Below are 16368 nucleotides of genomic sequence, written 5' to 3'. Positions count from 1 at the left end.
AGGACTCCTCAATCAGGTTCACACTTTGATAGGACAGCAGAGGCCCCGTTGTCTTCAGCTACATCCGCTGCTCGCGTGACCAGAAAATGGTTCACAATGAAGCCGGGAGCCGACTAATTCAGTAACTCCAACAAGTGACTCGTGCTGATCGTGTAAAAGCTTTGATTCTGGGGTGGCAACTGTTTACAATGTCCAGAGGAAGTAAGTCATATTAACAGTTAGATGTGAGGGGAACAGACAAAGATGATGCTTAAGGAGCCCTTAAAGTTTTTAAGAATGTGTATGTATTTAAATTACAAATGTAAAAATATATACTAACTAAAAATTGAGTGATATATTTTGTATGTAGCTGTTAGCAACAGATTAATCAGAAACAATCAAACAAGTACAAAACTTCTTGATAATCCTGGAACTTGTATATAAATTTAAAAAGAAAACAACTGCCAAGGCTATATTTGAAAACTCAGAGAGGTATTTTAATTGACACTTTCCCTTGAAAATTGCACATAGATTTATTATTTTTAATCAGCTGCAGCAGTGATGGCCTTGTGAAGATTTACATATGAATGTTGAGAGTAAAAATGGAAACAAAAACAAATTAAATCTAATGACAGACATGCATTTTGATTTTCTTCTGTTTACTGAATTTGACAGTATTGATGGGTGTGTTTTATTGTTATTGATGGATCATTTTGAGGTATAAACATCTGTCTTAGCGGTCGGTACTAACTTCATTTTTGCTCTTCTTATATTTCTGCAAGAGATTGTCCCCGCCCCCTTTCTACCTCAGATTTGGATGCCCCACCATGCCACTGTAACCTTGTTTATTTGAAAACGATGCATGTTTATATATTTTGGTTGTTTTGTTTGCCCAATAAAGCACAAATTATACATTTCAGCTTTCAGCCGTCCTTTAATGCTCACACGTGGGAATTTAATTGTCTCAGGACAATTGCAAGGCTGCAAAGCCAACTGATTGAACTGAGAGGGAAGTTGGATGGGAACATTTTCAAACACTAATTACACATAAACTTAAACCATTAAACTATTTCAACAATCTTGGGTGTTTTTACCCATAATTTCCCCAAATCATCTGATATCGCTTAAGGTCAAATTGTTTTTCTTTTTGTTACCAGAAGCAACTATCGGAATTAAAAGTTAAAACTATGCTTTGCACTTTTCAATTTTTATGTGATGAGAGACTATTTTGGGGGGAATCCTTATGGACAAAGACTAACCATGGCAGATATCACTATTACAAGTTTGGGTTATTTTGATTTAAATTCTAGTTTTAAAATTCAAAGGACCTTTTTTAACTCCAATGTCTTTCAACAAACTGACTGAGTTCAATCATTTAAAACCTTCTGTTTTGTTCAATCGTTTGTGGAGAGTCGTGTGTTTGTTTCAATGTGTAAGTCACTCTGGTGTTTATATGGTCAGTGGATTGTTTTACGCTGTTTGTAGCAAGGTTTTCGGTCTGCCACCCAGACATGGGCCATCACTTTACTCTTGCTTGTTTAATTTATTCTTATTTAAAAGTCCTATTAGATTAGAATCAGCCACAGGAGGGAGCCAAAGCAGAGCGGCCGCTCACCGATCTGCAATGTCGACTTTATTGTTCCAGTGCAAAGCATTTACACTTCAAGCACAACAAGAGGAGACTAGATTAAAAACAGCCCAACACACACACACACACACACACACACACACACACACACACACACACACACACACACACACACACACACACACACCTTTTGTCCTGCACACTGCAAAAATAGGTGCTAAAGTATGCACAAATGTCACAAGCTCAAACACAATAGCTCAACCTGAAAATCTCTTTGGAGAATTTGCAGAGCACAAGCAGTAGCCTGACCTCACAATGGAGGAAAAAAATGTGGCGGCTCAGCTTGGCTTTGGTGGACGTGATGAGGCAATTTGCTGGGGAGCCTGCGCCTTCTGTTTGAGGCTTGTGTTTGAATTCCTGGGAAGGTTGCAGCTTCTTCACTTTTGTTGACAGAGACTGACTGAGCCTGCTGATTAAGGTAGAAAGACAACTTTTAGTGATGATCTTCACATTGACCTGCAAGCAACTGTTCCTAACTTCTCACCTCACTGATTGATCAGGTCCTTCTAGCAAGGAACGACCTTTTATAGACGTTTTAATAATTAGAACTTGTATGTTATTGCAGCTAGTCGCGTATCCATACACGCCTCCACATAAATACAATCTCGCATACTGTGTGCCGAATCTCAATGTGTAATCTCCACACAGTGCAGTCTTAAGACTCCAATCGCCATTTATCTTCTTAAGCTCCTTTCGCTAACTTCTTTTCCCGAATGTGGGAGAAATGTGCACTTATTTCACTGAAATATTGACATTTGTGACCTCACGTGAGTCATGTATGTGCATTGTGCACACATTTGTCAGTATATGTATATATGTGCATAATTGATCCATTATATACCATCCTGTGTATGAGTTTAACCATGTGTGTAAACCTGGTGCAACAATGCAGTTTACTGTCGAGCAAGACATCATGCCATCTCATTAATATCCTTTAAGGAGGTTTATGCACTCCAGCAGTTTAATATATCAGATCCCTTCATTTGATTTTTCTTTTCCTATTAATTATTTGCACTTCAGTTTTGCTATATTGTAGTTTGTTTTCTGTGGCTTTTGTTAACCTGTCAAGAGACTGAAGATGGAAATCAACTCTATTATCTTAGATCTTTGCATTTATGTATTATATTAATTATTAATAAAGAAGCCTAATTTGTTCTCTGACAAAGTGACGTGAGAGATAACGTAAATCCGGGAAGATCAATGCTCCTTTAATCCAGGCACATTTTGGAAATTCTTTATTCAAATTCATTGGCACACACGTGTCATTGCATTTTTGTTATCAGGTGTTTGCATGAGCTGTTTTTTGAGACTGTCATGTCTTTGTGGGGGGAGCAGAACCCCCCCCCCCCCCACCTCCCTCAGTCAGTGATCCCCACCATTATCCTGCTGATGTCCCACAGTTTCTTGGCTGCCTGTTCGTCCACAGCTTTGGCCATCAGCTCTTCCTCCTCGCAGTTTGCGAAGCACTTCCCAGACACTCCCTCCACCTCTGGGGAGCAGGCCAGATAGAGCGGAGTCTGCGCCCCTTCCAGAGGACTCTTAAAAAACACCAGCGAGGCGAGGTTGAACAGCGGCTTCGCCAGGAACGGGATTTGAACGTGCCTGCCCAGCCGGGTCCTCACGATGCCTGGGGTGAGCGCGTTGACCGTGACCCCCGTGCCCTGCAGCTGCTTCGCCAGCTCCAGCGTGAACAGCAGGTTGGCCAGTTTGCTCTGACTGTAGCAGAAGGCCTTGTCGTACTTCGCTTCGCTGTTGAGGTCGTCGAAGTTGACGTGGCCGTACTTGTAGAGTTTGGAGGAAACCACGACGATGCGGCTGGGCGCCGACGTCTTCAGGAGGTCCAGGAGCAGGTGAGTGAGGAGGAAGTGACCCAGGTGGTTCACGCCGAGCTGCATCTCAAAGCCATCTTCCGTCTTCGTGTAGGGACATTGGTATACGCCCGCGTTGTTTATCAGCACGTCGATCTTTGATTCCTCCTAAAAACCAGAGACATTCATATCGATCATCAGACTTGCAGTAAAGATTTTGTTTTGTATTATGGAATCCTCTGCAAGCAATAAAAATCTAGAATGAAGTTTCACTCTATATGTATTACACAAAGTGTGTGTGTGTGTGTAACCTTCAACGTAGCCGGTTTCATTCCAGCATTGTTTCATGCCTTTAGGAGATGACTGACTTTTAGAGTGAGCTTGACGTCATGCCAGACCTTTTAAAGCATCCTCAGGCGTGCAATGTTTGTTCACACACATCAATACACAAAATTCACCACTTATTAAATGTCTCGGGCACACATTAATGTGATTATCTGGTTTCACAGGGAGCACCTTGAGACAACTGGCTGTTATGGAGGTAAGTGTCAGAAAAAGTCTTTGAAAATGACCAAATATGAAAAAAATAAAAAACACCCCCTCCCAAAAAAAAAGCCAACAAAAATAAAACATTAAATGTCGTATGTCAAAAAAGCAGCCAAGATAAACACTCAAATGTAGATTTTTGGCTAAGTTTACTATCTACACTTTCCCAAGCTATGTGCACTTTTGCACAGGATTGCAGGGGTAACCACAGGGGCTCACTGCAACTTTCCCCTCAATCCACCTTGATTCAAATGCAGGTCCTCCAATCTTGAGGTCAAGACTTCGCTCCATGTGCAAAAAGCAATCAACCTTTTTTTCTGCATCATTGCATTCCTCAAACAAAATTCATACTTATTTATATCTTGTTTAAATATGAATTTCATGCATAGCTGACTTCAAACATAGAAAGAGAACATTTCACTGTGGTGGAAAATGAACTGTTGGATGTAATGAAGTGAACTTGGGAGCAGCAGCAGCACCCCCTGTCGGGTTGGTAAAGGATTAGCATACTTAAAGCTTCATCTTGCTTTACATTTCATATTTGGGGATGCTGTATCGTAATGGATGACTGCCTGTTATGTACAAAGTGTAAATGGCTGATAGTGTTTTATTTAACACGCATTGTGTGAATCTGACTCACCTAAAGTCAGTTGTTTTAAATTATTTACAAATACTGTGCTCTGTAAAGACAACATATCAAAGTCAAAACAAATCAAATATGCACAAAGTTGACGTAGTAGTAGGTTTTGAGATACAACTATTTAATAATGTCCTTCAAGAGCCATATTTCACGTTTTATCTTCAAATAGATTTAAAGTGTCTATCTCTAATTTCAGCACCAAGGACAGTCGCCTCAGGTACAGTTGCGGCGGCATGACCTCAAGATTAATTCACACGAGACATATATATTAAATATAAATAATAAAATATAAATATTACGGCAATTAAATAGTTTTGTGAAGAGGAATAGTCCAGAAGTTCTCCTGATCTGATCTGTAAGTACCGGAAACGTTTGCTGGAGGTTATTGCTGCCAAAGGAGGGTCAACCAGTTTATAAACCCAAAGGTTCACATACACTGCATTGTGAATGTTTACATGTAGTGTTTTAAGAACTAAAACATAGACTGTTTATCTATTGTTGTGAGTCAGCTGAACATCAGAACACAGTTTATGACCAATTTATGCAGAAATCCAAGTAATCCCAAAGGGTTCACATACTTTTTCTTACACCAGCCGCGAATGAATAATACAACTTGTGTGTCATTGCTGACCTTATTGATTTCTTCACAGAATCTCCTCACTGAAGCGAGAGAAGCCAGGTCCAGGTGTTTGATGACCACCTCCCCCTGCTCCTGACCCGCTTCCCTCTGGATCTCCTGGGCCGCCTCCTCGGCGCTCTTCAGGTCCCGGCAGGCCATGATGACCCGGGCGTGCAGCTTCAGCAGCTCCCCGGCCACGGCCTTTCCGATCCCGCTGTTGGCCCCGGTCACGATGATGGTCTTTCCCCGCATTGTGTGGGCGGGATAACGCAGCAGCTGCACGGCTTTCTGTCTGGGAAACAAACGGCGCATGAGAAGCAGGACGCCGCCGCCGACAACAGCGGCGATCAGCACCGCCGAGTACATACGGGGGACCGGACCGGGGACGGGTCACCGGCTGCAGAGGTGTGTTATGTGTCCACCGCTCCGGAAATGTTCACAACATTTCCTCCTCACTCGCAAGCTAACTAAGGCGGCTACTTGTTTTTGTTGGTCTTCGTCACTGGCTCCTCGGTACAAGTTATGAACAATAGAAGGCGCGTTGCCGCCACCTACTGGGCCGGAGTGGACCTACGCTGAATGGTTACTTGAAAATACAAATACATTTAATTAAAAAAAATTTTTTAATAGAAAACACACTATACATTTAGATATTACATCAACAGCCATCAGTACATTATTGGTTATTACTTCTGTATTTGTAATTGTATCTTCTTTTGACATTTCCTCATAGTACAAATCATGTATATTTTCCCCTAAACTTTCTACAAACAATAAAAAAATAAGTATGGCATAATACATATTTGTTCAAATGTAAGTACAGTATTTGGTTGTGGTTTTGAATGTGCAGCTGTTTAGACAGCACTGTGTTATCTATTTTTAAATACTTTTAAAAAAAAGTATTATTCCTTTGTTTGAACTTGATGCTGATAAAATTATTTCAAACTGTAACTCCTTGTTAAAAAGAAAAGTCATTTTAGATTTGTAGGAATGCTGCAGATTGCATTAATGGCTGTCACATCCTCCAGAGATGTACAACTTTGGGGGCTCAATACAGCATTCATAATATTGACATCAGATGACGATATCAGTATGGTAGAATACTGAACATTTTAGAAACTCACAGAGCTCAGTTTACAAAATACAATAAAACCCAACAATAGGAGACATAAGACAACCACAATAGAACTCAGTAATGGAAGATGTTAATCTACTGCTGGGAATGTCATTCTCATTTTCCACCCCTCTCTCTCTCTCTCTCTCTCTCTCTCTCTCTCTCTCTCTCTCTTTCTGTGTGTGTATGTGTGTCACGTGGATGCATATTGAAGACAGAGGGCGAGTTATTTCACTTCCCCTTTGTCTGAAGCTCTGCGTCCAGTTGGGTAATACCTCCCGTTTATTTCGGGGTTTACTTCAGTTCCTGTTGCTCCATGGCATAAGTGTGGGACAACCTGCAGCAGTTTCTCCTACAATCTGGTGAAACAGACTCAGTAAATAAGACTTTGATCATCTGCAGTGGACTTCTAAATGCATTTTTACACAGGACTTTCTCTGCTTTCTGTCTATTCAGTCAAAGAATGGATCCATTACCACTCCTGCTTATGCTCGTTGTGATTCCCATTGGTATAGGTAAGAAAACATTTCGTTCACTGTGTGTTAGGTTGTAGGAGAAGAGACTGTTTGGGAGAGATTTGAGGGAAATTGTTGAATTGTTTTGGTTTCATTTTACATAATGTCACATGGTTATTTAAGTTTTTCTGTCAGGAAATATGCTTCTTATTCATTCTGAAATAATGCAATTTCCTCTCATTGCTAGCAAATCATGGATTTAATTCAATCAGAATTTTAAATTATGCACAATATTTTAAGAAATGCACCCAAGTCAGTGTTATCTATGAATGAGATTCCTTCACTTCATATTGTGGGAAGTGTTAAATATATGTATGTACCATTCACAGGATATATGCAACGTTGTTCCAGTGGCAAAGTGCCCTCCATTTGAACTGAAAATCCTGTAAACCAGTGTATCCACTCCAGTTCCTCTATCCTGCATGTTTCCCTCCTTTTGTCTCCTCTGATGCATTCTATTCAAATGAATGACTTGTTATTAGTTATGAGATTGTTTACTTGAAATATTATGCTGGAGCAGCGGGATGTGGTAAAACATGGGATTTGGCAAAAGTTGTGTGGGGTTTGCATGTTCTCCCTGTGTGCCAGTGGATTTTTTTTCCAGGCACTCCAGCTTCTGCCCACAGTCCAAAAACAAAGCCTCCTCTGACTTCGTCAATGAAAATAATTTTGAAAACTACTTTGTCAAACTGAAATCAATGTTTAGCCAAAGAGGTTTGGAACCACCCACCTGGCTCTATATTGTATTTTATTTCTGTATTTGCACTGACCTGTGTTTTGACCTTCTGATATGTAGTGTGAATGTACAGTAGAATGAATGAAATGCAGAGGCTTGGAGCAGAAGTTTCTTTTACAAATGATGGCCAGTCACTGTTCAATCCTGTGATATTAATACATTAGCATGTACCAATGTTTAAAAGAAGAAAAAAAAAGGAAGAAAAAAAAAAGGAATGAGAAAGTACCAAAATATAAAACTGCACTGTGGACCTACTTGGATCTGGGACCCAATTGGAGCAGGAGATATTACTTCAGACATTTTCTAGAATCTGAAGGGGCGGAATTGTTTAATTACATCAAATTTATTTACATTGCAGCAGAAATTACAGCAAAAAATACCCAACAAACTGTTGGATGTGGTGTACGAGTTGATGCAGGCGAGAACGTGTCAAAGGCTCTTCATGTTTTCAGGCACTGAGTATCTCTTCTGTTAATGTCTGCTCTTCTTGTTTTATTTTATACAGTGGCTCAAAGAGCCTGGGATCCCATTTTATGAAAAGTCAATGATTTGGAAAACTCATAATGTTGTGATGCGTCGCTCACTGCAGCTGCGAAGAGATTTGTAGAATCTTTGAAGACTGCAATTACACGAATGAAAAACTCTTCATCTCCTCCACGATTTGTTTGTGGGTTTCCTGCCTTTGACAGCATCAACTCAACTAAACATTCTCTAGATTCTGAAAATATCAATTGATATCTCAGATATTACTTTCTGTGAGAAAAACACATCTTAATATTTGTGGTCTTGGAGAAACGGGTGCTAAGTTTTGTAACTGAAATGTCATCATAATAGATGAGAAAGACAAGGTATGGCGACTGTTTCACATTTAAAAGCTTGTCTCTTGTTTGGAGTCTATATTCCTGCTTCAATCGAGGCGCCATAGTTTTCTTATGGGCTTTTCTCACTGTTGGAGCTGTCATGAAGTGTGCTCCTTTGCTAATGTACTCCTAATGTCTGCTGACGTCTTCCTCTCGCTGCTTCACAGTATATAAACCTGTTAGTATTTAGGAAGCTACGAGAGGAAGTGTTGAGTCACCAAGCAAACAGCCATTATCTACTTCCCATTGTATTTTGAGGTTGGCGTACGGATATGGAGACTTTGTGAGCATTGTTTTTACTTGACTGTGTCTGAAAAAAATAATCCGATCTGGCAAAGAAAGGGACTTTTGTCTCTTTAGCTGAAAGGAAGATAATCACAGGAGTTCATGGATAAATCTGTATAAATCCCCTGTGAGATTTCACTATTTCACACAAGCCTGAGTGTGGAATTGGCTGAAGAAGTTGAACTCTTTCCAAGTAGAGCAAAATTTGCCCTGATCGTCAGGGAGTCCCACTCTGGTCAGGCGAATAATAGATTATGAGCAGGCCTGTTAGTTTTTATTCGATCATATGACATGATGGTAGTAGGACCTGCTAATAAGAGCAGCTGTGTTGTTTTGTTTTGAGATATTGCCATTAATCAAAAAAAAAACTAGTCTTTGTATACAACTCTGCAAAACTAGAACCACCAAAAGCACTGTAAGCATGATCGTTCCCTGCAGGCCAGCGTGACGACAGCTGCAGCGTTGACCCTAAAGATCAATTCATCGAAGCGGGATCCAGCACCGAGGTCGTGTGCAGGACCTCATGTGTACATGGAGAAACCTTCTGGACACTTGACAACAAATCCGTCGATAAAAGCTGGTCGCAAACTATCAACTCCACGCACGTGGTCCTGACCCTGAGGAACTTCACTCATCACCAAGCGACGGTGGCGTGTCGCACTGTTGATACGCAGCATGTCGTTGGAGGCATCATCATCGTAACATACAGTGAGCCTTACAAAAAAAACAAAAAAACCCCAGCAAAACTGCATAATTTTCTTGTTAGTTCATTATCATTTTTGTATATCTATGCTGATTTAAGCTGGTCGGTGCCAGTCTATGCAGCTTTATGATTGTCCAAGTTAATTGTTGTTAATGCAGGTATCCTTGTATGTATAGTGGTATATAAGATGCCTTGCTTATATATGTTGGTCTATTCTGGTTCAAGCTTGTCTTTTCTGGTATATACTGCTCTGTTATTGTTTATTCTGCTTTACGCTGGTCTGATGCTGTTCATACACCAGCTAGACCAGGAAAAATGCTGGATTGTGCTGCTTTACTTTCAACAGGAAAATAGCTGCTTCAAATACCTGTAGATTTCTTTTAACGTGCATGACTCTGCTATTTTTTTCACAGCAAAGCCCAGAAACATATTTTGCATTTTGCATTATGACGATGAAAGTCAAGTCGGCGTGCCACAACTCCTGACATGCTCCTGGGAGCATCAATTTAATTCCCAGTTGAACGTAAACTACTCTGTCCTGTAGTAGGTTTCAACATTTTCTTCATATTTTCTAGAATCAATTGATGCTTACACATTTCCAGATTTTGATATATCCAATATATTATGTGCATTTCTTTCAGTTCTTCCGCTTTGCACACTTCCCCAATTGAAATCTGCAAGACGAAAGCAACAACCTGCACAGTGAGAGATTTCTACGCATCTGAGCAAATAGGACTTTATGTCGGATATGATTTCAACATCACAGTGCGAGCCAAAGCTTGTGCATGGGAGGCTTACTCCGACTCCTATGAGTTCAACCTATATCAGATTTGTAAGTTGCATAAGCTTTATTGTAAAAAAAACCAAACATTCATGCTTCTTAATAATGTTTTTATGTTTTGACTAAGACCATCTTGCGTCTCTTCAGTGAAAATCAATCCTCCGAAGATTTCTTTCGCGCATTTCTCCGATCATCTTTTGGTTGAGTGGAGTCGATCCTACGCATCAGAGAAGCATCACTGTCAGGTCAAATTCAGAAAGGTGAGTCTCTCTTTGGAAAAACAAACAGAAGCAGTTGTAGTTCAAACTGTTGAAACACTTTCTCCGATAATGGTGGGACATTAGAACCTAAAGAACAGCTGGACTGTCACTTATGGGGGAGTCTGATACATGAAATCTTGGGATGTATAAATGTTCATCAAAGGAAATGGATCCCTTCAGTGATTGGAGATTTCTGTGAAATAAATGAATCCATCTGAGGGACAATCCATGCTACAAAACTTACTTGAACTATAATTTTGAAGGTGGAAATAGCACATTATAAATACTTAAATAAAAAAAATATTTCATAGTATCAAACCTGATGTGCATAAAAAACATTACATTTTGTATGTCTTTCTGGTTCCAGGCTCCCTCAGCTGATGAAAGGACTCCAGTGGTAAAGATATACTGAATTGTTTCATTGTTGAAATTGCAGATTGTATTTTCCCTAACAATAAAGGCTATTTGCAACTTAGAGGTATTCATTGTCATAATACAATGTGTAATGACGTAAGAGAGTCCTCATATTGCAAACATAACAAAACAGAGCAAAAAAAAATCCCCCCAAAAAATGCTTCTTTGGCACTGAGCTGATGAGGGGAGAGTTTCAGCGGGGGAGGATGACGGCTTGAGCCGGGGACTGATCTTAAGATAGTGGCTAATTTTGTTTATAATCACTGTTCGTTTGTTTTCATCATCCATAATCACAGAGGGTACGAACACGTCCAAAGGTTTATATGTATGCCAGTCACACCAGCCTTCACCATGCTTAGAGAACAGACATTTTGTTTTCTTTGCAATGTTTGACCAAATCACAGTAGCGCAATTCAATGCAAAGTGCGGATATGAAGGATTTGGGATTTAATGGACGATGTACTTGTCTTCCACAGTGGGTCTTCAACAAGTCTCTGAACACTGAGGAGAATGTTAAAATCCCTATTGAAGAACTTGAGTCCTGCACGAATTACAGATTGTCAGTCCGCTGTGCTCTCGACGAGGCCCCCTGGAGTGACTGGAGCCGGGAGAAGACCGTTCTCACCAAACTCAACAGTAAACGCAACATCCACCCTAAAATGCCTTTTAGTTACTCTCAAATCTTCAAGTCTCTGTGTATTATGATCCTTCTGGCTGATGTTGATGGAGAAAACTGCCTCGGGCAGGCAGCACCACCATCACTCTCCCAGGAGCATCGACTGCAGGTGTTATATAACTATTGGTCGACCAAAACAAGTACATATAATATAGTGTACTTTATGATTCACCATCTTAAAATGTCAACATAGTCCTAAAATATCAGAAATCCAAAGAAATCCAAGAGTTTACAACCTATCGTCAGCTGGGACCGTCTCTATAAAGTGGTACAGAGGATGGAGGGGTGATAATATTGTGTGTTTCACTGTAATTATTTTTAATCTGTTCCAGAAAGTCAAATCCGACTGCACCTGTGGAGGAAGGTGACTGGAGTACAAAGTGATGGAGTAAGAAAAGTTCGTGCCATGTGGATGGTAAGGAAGCCCTCACACAGGTCTACACCTCCAATAAAAATAACACATAACACGACATTTCTAAATACAAACTTATTCTTTGAACTAAAGTTTTACACAAGAAAATCTTAAATTTTCACTCCTGCTACGTGTAAATATCACCAATATTCCTCAGAACCACGGAATCATATATCTATAGACTATCGTAAAGACAGTAATGTTACTTTGGGTGAAACAGAAAGATTTACAAGAGTTAAAAGTGAGTTTTCTTCATGGAAATAGCAGTGAGCCGGTGTGTTGTGGAGAATGTGTTCCTTTTGTACATACTTCAGCACATACGCAGTCCAGCCCTCTACTTTCTATATGAGTGACCACTGAGGTTTGTTTACGTGTCATCCCTCCATGTTTTAGTCATCATCTTTTTTTTCTGGGTCCTGAATAATATTACATGTCTGAAACGCATGGGGAACCGCTTGCTTTCACAAGATTCACATAGGATCCAGTTTGAGTCTTCATCTTAATGTAATCCATCATGGATTGTCCTTGTTTCTGTCGTATTATTCTCTACTTTCCTGATAAAGGCCTAAATGTACGTCCTTGGAAAAAAAAAAAAAAAAATCTCATACATCTGCTCTGCACTATCTCCGATTGTTCTTCATTTTCAGGTCGTCATTTTTCTCCTCAACTCAACTTTGACCTGTTTGTCCCTCAGATATTGTCTTCTGTATTTTGAACTGTCTTCACAGGAGATCCCTTCAGCGTGTCCAGGCAGGTTTACCTATGAGCTCAAACAGACTCCCGACCAAGAAGATGCAATTCAAGCCAGCCAAAGCTATACATTATGCGGCCGCTCAACTTGTGACGTCACTGTGAACCAAGGCGCGCACAGAATAAATCTCACAGTCTCCCTGAATGAAGTCCTGCTGGCAGAAGACTCCGTTTATGTTCCTGCCGTTGGAGAGAGTGAGAATCAATGCTATCGATTCTGCATCTTAATGGAACCATTTATGTTTGATATCGCTTCATGTTAATGGAGGAGTGCTTTGACGCATGTTACCAAGAAATTGCCTCGTCTGTTTGACTTTTGGCAGGTCTCCCTCGGGTTACCGACATCCAGACCTCCACCCGTGACGGTGTCATTCTGGTGAACTGGAGGGCTCCTAATCAGTCGGTCCGTGGTTACATGATTGACTGGACCCACAATGGAAATCAATACAACTGGAAGGAAAGCAAATACACGAATGCAAATCTGTTTGGTAGGTTTATTGATGTAAGTTGATGACGGAGAGAAAGAGGGATGTTGAATCAATTCGCCGCGAAGAAGGAATCTGAGTCAATGTGTGCAGACTTGTCCGTGGTTGGACACGTTTTGCTGTTTGTGTGTTATCTCTCTTTGGGTGTGGTGGATAATGAGCCTCGTGAGGGGGCAAGGCTTTGTGATGTCTTATAATGCATTTGTTGAGTGTTTTGAGAACTGTGATTCACTGTCAACTGGTAAACAGTGTGATTTCGACGTCAAAAGACCAGACATCCAATTACACTCCTTTCAGAGAAAATGCATTATTAACAATGCGTCATTCATTATATGAAGCATAAATGTTATTACAGTGGGAAAAGTACAACGATGTTTTCAGATAGATTGGTTATCTGTTCACCACATCCTCATGACTCATGACATTGCACTATAGGACCTCCAGCAGACTTTCCTCTGGTTCCACTTGACAGGGAAGAAACTCCAGTTTTCATTTCTTAGATAAATTACATGTGAAGCACAAGTGCATCCTGCCTTTGTTAAATGAGGCTCGTTTTAGATGTAAATCATCAAAGTATTGATGATAAAGGTTTCTACTTTATTGCGTTTGTTCATTGAATACACTTTTCAGTGTCCGCACTTTCATTTAGTACTTTTGTTTCACCATTTGGACTCTTTTCATACAAATATTTGGACCTCAAATGATATTTAAAAACACACTTACGTTTAATTGTTTTCAATTCAATTTGGTTGAAAAAAGTGGACTCAATATTTTTTTCTTGGCTCAGATTGTATTTACGTCAATGTAACTGTGAGAAAATGTCATAATGTGAGAATGTCCATAGTTTATTTTTGTGAATAGAAAGTGAACAAACAAAAGTCTGAATAATCTCACTATTAAAAAAAAAACTAAATTCTTACTTACAGCATTTTATCAGGAATTCTGATACTTACATTGTATTTGGGATTCCCTGCGTTACAATATAAACCCTGTTTTGTTTGTTCATCAGAATCGGTGGACACTTTAGTCACAGACTTTCCTCCCTATCTTTACAGACCTCCTGGACAAGGAGCCGTATAATATCACTGTAACGCCCCTCTTTGATGACAAGACAGGTCCTGGCACCCAAGTCCATCAAATCTGCTCGAGGGTAGGAGGTAGGAAGCTGGAATTTCTGAATCGTTAATATTCACATATATCTCCGATCTCATTTCGAAAACATGATTCCTACAGATCCAAGCAATGTTGCCATCAGCAGTGTTCAATCTTATGACAAAAGTGCCGATGTGAGCTGGGAAACTCGCTCAAATGGAGCCTGCAGCAGTGCTTTTGTCAGCTTCACAGTGTTTTACCGGACACAGGAAGGACCACTGCTCAGTAAGTCCCTCTTTCACTCACATGAAGGTCAAATATGACCTTTCGTCCTGCGTTCATGACATTTCTGTGCCCCCTTGTCTTTTTTGCAGACATAACTGTAGACAGCGAGAAGCAGAACATCTTGTTGAAGGATCTGGATGCGGACACCCAGTACAGAGTGTATATCGAGGCCACAGCCCTCACTGGAGTGACAACAAGCAGTGAGAGGCTCTTCAAAACCAATAAATTTGGTAAATAGTGTGTGACAGCTCTTTATTGACAAAAAACACAAATTTCACTGTCATAGAAACTTAATCCAAGTGAATGTGAAACTTTTTTTTTCCTCCCACTACAGATCCAAACTTCATTACAGTACTGAGTGTGTGTGGAAGTCTCATCATAGTTCTGGTGTTATTTCTTGGACTGTGCTGCGCTGTTCAGTAAGTTTTGCATATTTCTCACTGTGATGTCAAATGCCAACACGACAAAGAAAAAGATTAGCTGATTCTGACCCTTTTTTTTAGGGGGTCACAATTCATCTACACTTTGTTGTTTGCGCGCAAAATTAGTCTCTGATGAGTGTGAATGACTTTCCTTTAGGTGGAAGAGATTCAAGGACAAGCCTGTTCCAAATCCAGGCCTCAGCTCCGTGGCGTCATGGTCGTCGTCCATTAATCACAAGGTGAAACGCAGCCAAAAACGTGTTATGACTAATGTTGCCAGAAACAACCTACCATGATCCTTTTTTTATTTACCTTCTGTGTGTGTGTGTGTGTGTGTTTATCCACAGAGTATGTGCCTCTTCCACCCATTCAGTAATCCATCTGAAAGCACGTATGACAAGGTGTACACAGAACAAACATCCAATTCGTCCACTCCTTCACTGGCCATCAGCTCAACTGGAAGCACGACGGGCCACCAAAATGGAGAATATGCTGACTCAGCCGCGGGACGGGATGAGAAGCTGGCTGACCCCGTAATGATGCTGCATCCGTGTTTTTCTGAAGAAACCACAGCATTCCTTCTCTCAGAGAGCAGCCCAGGCAGCCCAGGCCGCCCAGGCAGCCCGGGCAGCCCATACCGCAGTCAGGCTTCTGTCGAACCTCAGACCCCAAAGACTGGTAAAGTGTGTAAGCGTGTTTCTGGGAAAGAGCAGGAAAAGATGTCCCTCAAGACTGTATATGTCACTTTGGATATGTTTGAAAATGACCAGGCCCACTGAAAAAAAAGCAAACACATTGTTTGGTTGTAAATTAATATCCCATTAAGCTTTCACAACAGCTTTTGGCTTTAGCTGTATTGTGACGTGAATGCTGTAAAAAGATCATGCTTAGAGTGTAAGTGAAGTTGTATTTTACTTCTATTTGTTGTTGTACAAAGTATTTAATTGAAAACAGACGGTTTTCAGCAGCTACGTCAAAACAAACACAGATCTCAGTGAAAGCTATACTATTTCATAAAATTGAGGAATGTAGCATTTGTTTACGTCATGATGTGGATTCTGTGTTTAGCCATGAAACCATTTGTATCATTCTGACTTTAGAGTGACACTGGTTACATCAAGGTGTAACAAATGTACAATCTGTATTATATTGTATCAAAAAGCTTGTGATGTTACCTGCCCACATGTTTAAATGCTGTAAAGAGTCTTTCTTTTTCACTGCTTGCATTGGTACTATAGATAATATCCTCATTGCTTTGTTGATGTGCATAAAGAACAAGGCACAATAATAAAAATTACTTTATGAAAGTCCTTCTGGCACATCATATATAAAAGTGAA

The 16368-nt window shown here is 40.3% G+C and overlaps 2 protein-coding genes across 4 annotated transcripts; one reads left to right on the top strand and one right to left on the bottom strand.

Moving 5' to 3' along the window:
- Positions 1-2859: 2859 nt before the first annotated feature.
- Positions 2860-5735, bottom strand: LOC308143532 (retinol dehydrogenase 14-like). Of its 3 annotated transcripts, none has more exons than XM_080514376.1 (3): positions 5609-5735; positions 5253-5532; positions 2860-3603 (listed from the first exon to the last, which is right to left on the bottom strand). In XM_080514376.1, exons 2-3 carry the CDS (start codon positions 5490-5492, stop codon positions 2986-2988), a joined length of 858 nt encoding a protein of 285 aa, XP_080370502.1. In that variant the 5' UTR covers positions 5493-5532; positions 5609-5735; the 3' UTR covers positions 2860-2985. The 3 variants fall into 3 exon arrangements, with proteins under 3 accessions (XP_080370502.1, XP_080370503.1, XP_080370501.1); XM_080514377.1 differs by having other exon boundaries at positions 5253-5528; positions 5609-5691; XM_080514375.1 differs by having other exon boundaries at positions 5253-5729.
- A 1082-nt stretch (positions 5736-6817) lies between these two features.
- On the top strand, positions 6818-16361 carry LOC308143290 (interleukin-6 receptor subunit beta-like; the record flags this gene model as incomplete). The annotated part of the gene is made up of 16 exons (XM_080514029.1): positions 6818-6869; positions 9189-9458; positions 9867-9996; positions 10095-10285; positions 10382-10494; positions 10862-10891; positions 11385-11544; positions 11917-11999; positions 12725-12941; positions 13070-13234; positions 14287-14388; positions 14465-14608; positions 14698-14838; positions 14943-15027; positions 15188-15269; positions 15378-16361. 16 exons carry the CDS (start codon positions 6818-6820, stop codon positions 15807-15809), a joined length of 2397 nt encoding a protein of 798 aa, XP_080370155.1. The 3' UTR covers positions 15810-16361.
- Between the last annotated feature and the right edge of the window lie 7 nt (positions 16362-16368).

Source organism: Blennius ocellaris, assembly GCF_963422515.1.
Source record: "Blennius ocellaris genome assembly, chromosome: 18".
Taxonomy (NCBI): domain Eukaryota; kingdom Metazoa; phylum Chordata; class Actinopteri; order Blenniiformes; family Blenniidae; genus Blennius; species Blennius ocellaris.
The sequence above is the reverse complement of the archived record's forward strand: the minus strand, read 5'-3'. Positions and strand labels throughout refer to the sequence as shown.